Below are 6,000 nucleotides of genomic sequence, written 5' to 3' on the forward strand. Positions count from 1 at the left end.
ACTCATGGTGCTCCTCCTGGCTACGCTCCTGGCTGTACCCCTGTTTGAGCTAGCGTCACTGTCAACGACTGCAACTTAGGACAGCGAGGCTTTACATGCCTCACCTCCCCACAGTGAAAGCACAATCGAAGATCCCCTACGGCCCATCCCTCTTGGGACAACTTGCTAGCTTTTGATCCCTGCTTTCGCATCCGAAACATCCTCGACCATTCTGGCTCGCCCCTGAAGTACCCTCCAATTTCCTCCTTTGATCTTGCTTCGGTTGAGTCTCACTCGTCTGAACTGCTGGACTAACCGTCACTGCCTGTGCCCGGATATCCTCCTCAATATGTTGCAGTCTCAACTAGCTCTTCACGCGTAACATAACTCCGTCCTCTATAGTAGACCCTCAAGTCCTCACGAATTACCCTCATGAACATCTTGATCTGAGCGTCCTTGGACTCCATCGCCCGACTACCATACATCAGAAGCCGACTGAACTCCAAGTCCAGCTTCCGCACCGACCGAGTCCCCTGAGATAACTGTAGAAACTGCACCTCCAACCGGTCTAATGCCTCTTGCGGTTGAACTCCTCGAAATAGTTAGCCCAAGAAATCTCCCTCTGCACTCTCCTAGCAGCCACTAATCTCCACCACAACTGAGCAACACCAATCAGGTTGTGGATCCCTATGTCCACCTAAAATTCCTCAGGACATCTGAGAGACTGGAAGTTACGTTCCACTCTCGTCCTCCACGCATCTGCAATTGTAGGATCAGTACCACACAAAAACCACTTAGTTCTGATATAGTTCATATCCCTCAACATACTGACATAACGAGAATGAACTCCCACATCCGCAGCCACTGGCTGCTGCACCTCATTTGCCACTGGTGGTGCTACCTGTGCCTGAGCTGGTACCATCTCCCGGTATCCGCTCCAACAGCCATGTCAACAAGTCCGCAAGATCAATGCCTACCCGAGGGGCTCAACCTGCTTGGACTCCCGCACCCGTAACCCTAGCATCACTGGCCACCAGGGCACTGATACCGCCCACACCAACTCCCTCAACGACTATGGTTCTATCGGTACCCCCATGGACCACACTCGTGGACCCCTCCTGGAAACCCTGCGACTTGGCAACACCCTCAACTGTCACACTCTGGTCCATGGTATCACTAACTGTTGGGCCTCTGTCCCTACCACGACCACGTCCGCGTCAACGACCAGCAACAACACCACCTCTAACCATCTGCCCTACCCAGAACAGAAGGTTAAGCACACAATTAAAAAACGCACACAAAGCAAACAAAGCACACATCTTACCATATAATCTCATTGAAGGCTCGAAGAGGATGATACTAGGATTCCATACCACATACAAATTGACTAACTACTCATAATTAATTCCATCACACAACATCATGCATCAACCAACATAGAGATCAATTCAACCAATTAAATCTCTAAACCGCTCTAAACCATCCGCTTAACCATCCTAGAACCATAAGGGCTCTGATACCAAACTGAAACAACCCGACCCGTTTTTTTACTAATAATAATAATTATATTATTAAATACCTCATAATATTTAATTACAACCCAACTACTACACAACATTAACCCAACAATAACCCAACATACACAGCGGAAGACATATCAAACCAACTCCAATATATTATATACAATACCAACCCTAACGAATATAAACCAGCGATCTAGCATGCTACTAAACCAAGTTCCAACATTAACGAACATAACCAATACCAACAACACATATCTGAGACCCTAGATCATCCTCCTCCTCATCGCCATGATTCCACGATCACACTTGCCTCTACCTGCACCACAACACATATGAGATGCGTGAGTATTTTATAAACGCTCAGTGAGGAAATCCTTCTATCTACTAGGCTATACACACAAGCAATTTAGATATATCTAACCATCAATCAACAATCAGTAACCAAACTACAAACCAGGACAACTGCACCGACTGACACCAACCAATGCATCGACTGACAACTACTGCGGTCGCATCGACCGAAACAACCTTGCATCGACCGAAACAACCTTGCATCGACCGACACCAACATTGCATCGACCGATACATGCTCGACATTGCACGAAATCTCTAATTGCATCGGCCGACGCCTCCACATGATCTCGACCGATGCTCCTAGGTCTAACTGTGACGTCCTCGCATTGCATAGACCGACACACAAAGTGCATCGATCGACATACCTGCCGAGCATCTTCTTTCCTGAAGCTCCTCGTCGGATCTCCGTACCTAAACCACCAAAACACGATCAAAAGCCACAAAGAAGTTTCCCAAAGCCTCAAGTGACACATAAACACTCTAACAAGCCAAGAAATCAACCACATAATACTAAACAAGGAAGATCAGAGAATCTCAAGCTTAGATAAGCCATGGTCATGCACTCACCTTTGCCAAAAAGATTCTGACACCCTGACAAGAAGATCTACAATCCTAACAAGCTGCTACAACGATCCCAGCTACAGATCTCCACAGGAACAACCACAAATCTCTCAAAACTCTCAAGAACACTTAGGAACTTCTTTCTCTCTTTCTCTTTCTCCAGAACGGGCAAACTCGGCCAAACCCTCGAGTTCCTACTTTTATACTCGATTCCAGAGTTTTCCTAACCCCAAAACGCAAAGTTTAACTTACTCGTTTTCCGACCAAATCGGGCTTGCATCGATCGACATAACACTTGCATCGATCGATGTACATCCCAAACCGGGATTCCTGGATATTACAATATTAATAATAAATATAAATTATGGTTGAATTTAATTCATAAAGCAAATTTAGTGACAAAAATAACCTTTTACGTTAATATCTAATCTTATTTAGTTATGTAAATCAGTCAAATATATGATTTATGTTGAAAATTAATTAAAAGCATACAACTATAAGAATAAAATTGGATTTTTGATGATGATGACAATATAATAATTTTTTGGAGATTTTCAAAAATATCTCTTTTCTTATGTCACTTTTTTAAAATACCCTTTTATGTTGTCTATTTTCAAAAATACCCTTTTCCAATCTATAAAACAACTAAATTCTAAACCCTAACCACTCAAAATTATATCTTAAATATAAAATAGAGTACCTAAACCTATAAAAAATTTTAAAAATTAATTTAACATATTGTAATTGTGTAAAAAATGATAAAAATGAAAATGTTCGAAAAGTACCAAAAGTTATTTTTGAAAAAGGTATCACAAAAGGTATTTTTTAACAAATTTTCATTACCTACTAGTAAAATGAATAAGAAAAGAAAGAAAAAAAAATGAGAATGATTGATTCATAAAAAAAAATATATGTAAAAAGTATATAAAAAGTTGTAGAGATAATCTTAAGAATAAGAGATAACGGGGGGAAATAAAGATGTCGGTTTGATTGTTTTAAAGTAACTATTTTTTTTTTTTAAGTAAGTTTGAAAGGTTTTTTAAAAATAGTAAAATCACCTGATTGGCTGTCAAAGCTTTAACTATTCCTAAAGCAAAGTCATCCCCCAATCATCCGAAAAATGATATCAAACAAGAGTCCTACAATTTGGGGAATCTTTTTTTTTGCTTACTTTCGATTTGATCATGATTCAGAATCCTTTCAGTTTGGTCATGAATTATAATTATTTCAATACGTAATTCGAAAAGTTCGATCTTTTAGTGATTTAGTCTAATTTCGAGGAATGGAGAAGACGAATCTTGCCATGAGAAGAAGGGTAGTGTTGGTTCCAGCTCCAGCACAAGGACATATAACTCCGATGATGCAGCTCGCAAAAGCACTTCACTTAAAAGGTTTCTCTATTACAGTTGCTCAAACCAAGTTCAACTACTTAAACCCTTCAACTGATTTGTCTGATTTTCAGTTTGTCACCATCCCAGGGACCTTACCAGAGTCTGAGTTTAATAATCTTGGACCAGGAAGGTTTATGGTTAAGCTAGCTAAAGAGTGTCATGTTAGCTTTAAGGAGTTGTTAGGTCAGTTGTTGGTTAGTGAAGAAGAAGAGATCGCTTGTGTTATCTACGATGAGTTCATGTACTTTGTTGAACCAGCAGTTACAGAGTTTAAGCTTCGTAACGTTATTTTAAGTACTACAAGTGCATCAGCTTTTGTTTGTCGCTTCGTTGTGTGCAAACTCTATGCTAAAGATGGTTTAGCTCAACTTAAAGGTAATATATGATTCTACTATTGTTTTCAAACGCCATTTTCATGTGTTCGCTTTTAACCGTATGGTTTTGCAGAAGGCAGTGGGCGGGAAGAGGAGTTAGTACCAGAGTTAGATCCTATACGCTACAAAGACCTGCCAGTTTCAGTATTTGCATCAGTAGAATATTCAGTGGAGTTGTTTAAGAATACATGTTATAAAGGGACAGCTTCCTCTGTGATAATCAACACGGTGAGGTGTCTAGATATGTCATCCTTGGAGTGGCTTCAAGAAGAATTAGAAATCCCGGTGTATCCTATAGGCCCTCTTCACATGGCGGTTACAGCTCCTCCGACGAGTCTTTTAGAAGAGAATGAGAGCTGCATAGAATGGCTAAACAAACAAAGGTCGAGTTCGGTGATTTATATAAGTTTGGGAAGCATAAATTCGATGGAAAGTAAAGAAGCGTTGGAAATGGCTTCGGGTTTGGTTAGTAGTAACCAAAACTTCTTGTGGGTGATCCGACCAGGATCCATACGTGGTTCTGAAATGTCTGAGGAAGAGTTGTTTAGTAAGATGGTAACATTGGATCGAGGTTACATTGTGAAATGGGCACCGCAGAAGCAAGTGCTTGCACATTATGCGGTTGGAGCGTTTTGGAGCCATTGTGGATGGAACTCGATTCTAGAAAGCCTTGGTGAAGGAGTTCCAATGATATGTAGGCCTTTCGCTGCTGATCAAAAGGGGAATGCAAGGTACTTGGAATGTGTGTGGAAAGTAGGGATTCAAGTGGAAGGTGAGCTAGAGAGAGGAGCGGTCGAGAGAGCTGTGAAGAGGTTAATGATAGGTGAAGAAGGTGTTGAGATGAAGAGGAGAGCTCTAAGTTTGAAAGAGAAACTCAAAGCCTCTGTTTTAGCTGAAGGTTCTTCACACAACTCACTTGATGACTTCATCAACACTTTGTGAACTTATGAATATCATGTTCCAATGGAATTTGACCTCTATGTACTGGATCTGACATACACGACATTGGCAACCTCTGCTACTGACTATCCTGGCCTACATCCGTCGACTTTGGAAGTTTTGGATCGGGCTTTGGCTTCTACGACCTCGCCCCTCTCACTCTCCATGACCTCACTGGTTCCGTCCCCAACTCTAAGTGGTGTTTTAGAGAAGAATTTGTTCTTCTTTTTCAAATTAAGTGATGTTCAAGTTAAAAACTAGCGGGCCAATTTTATCTTATTGAGTTTTAAATGGGCTGTTTCGAGCATAGATCCACTAAACCCGTTGACGTCAAAGAGGTAATGAATTGAATCAAACCCGAACCCTAATAAAAATTCGGGGATTTTTCAGTTTGATCACGATTCAGGTGAATTTAGAGTACGAGTACGAAAGCTGAACCCACGGTACGAGGTTTACGTCGGTTTTGGAGTAGAGTTTTTGCTTTTTGCTTTTTCTTTCATTGAGATATTATTAAGTTTTGATTAGGATTTGGCTTTTCAGTTTTGGTGTTTATGAGTGTTATTTCTTTATTTTTCTATGCTACAATAGTTTTGTAGGATCTTTAATAAACTCTGTATCGATTGTTCTTGAAACTCTACTCAACAACAATCACTCAAACTCTCCCAGATTCTGCACTTTACGATGTACGTAAAAAATTGTTTCGAATTCTCTTTCAGGGTTCGTTATGTCTCCGAGAGTGAAATTAGAAATGCGAAATTTTTTGCTTGCAGAAGAGTTTTAACCGGCATTAAGAGTAAAGACAATAAGGTTAAGTTGGAGTTCAAAACAATCAAACTAATAAACCCAAAGTTAGATTTGATGGTGTTAGTGAAAATTACA

The 6,000-nt window shown here is 40.5% G+C and overlaps 1 protein-coding gene across 3 annotated transcripts; it reads left to right on the plus strand.

Annotated features, from left to right (window-relative positions):
- On the plus strand, positions 3,511-5,428 carry LOC104724156 (UDP-glycosyltransferase 76E7-like). 3 transcript variants are annotated; one of them, XM_010442603.2, is made up of 3 exons: positions 3,513-3,808; positions 3,896-4,183; positions 4,256-5,428. In XM_010442603.2, the coding sequence occupies exons 1-3, from the start codon at positions 3,700-3,702 to the stop codon at positions 5,122-5,124; spliced, it is 1,266 nt and encodes a 421-aa protein (XP_010440905.1). In that variant the 5' UTR covers positions 3,513-3,699; the 3' UTR covers positions 5,125-5,428. The 3 variants fall into 3 exon arrangements, with proteins under 3 accessions (XP_010440904.1, XP_010440905.1, XP_010440903.1); XM_010442602.2 differs by having other exon boundaries at positions 3,511-4,183; positions 4,259-5,428; XM_010442601.2 differs by having other exon boundaries at positions 3,513-4,183.

Source organism: Camelina sativa, chromosome 11 (genome assembly GCF_000633955.1).
Source record: "Camelina sativa cultivar DH55 chromosome 11, Cs, whole genome shotgun sequence".
Classification (NCBI taxonomy): domain Eukaryota; kingdom Viridiplantae; phylum Streptophyta; class Magnoliopsida; order Brassicales; family Brassicaceae; genus Camelina; species Camelina sativa.

Bases quoted from the DNA above. Each gene is read 5' to 3' on its own strand.
- LOC104724156 (XM_010442601.2), top strand. From the start codon at position 3,700: ATGGAGAAGACGAATCTTGCCATGAGAAGAAGGGTAGTGTTGGTTCCA. The intron at 4,184-4,255 runs GTAATATATGAT...ATGGTTTTGCAG, and splicing joins TGGTTTAGCTCAACTTAAAG to AAGGCAGTGGGCGGGAAGAG.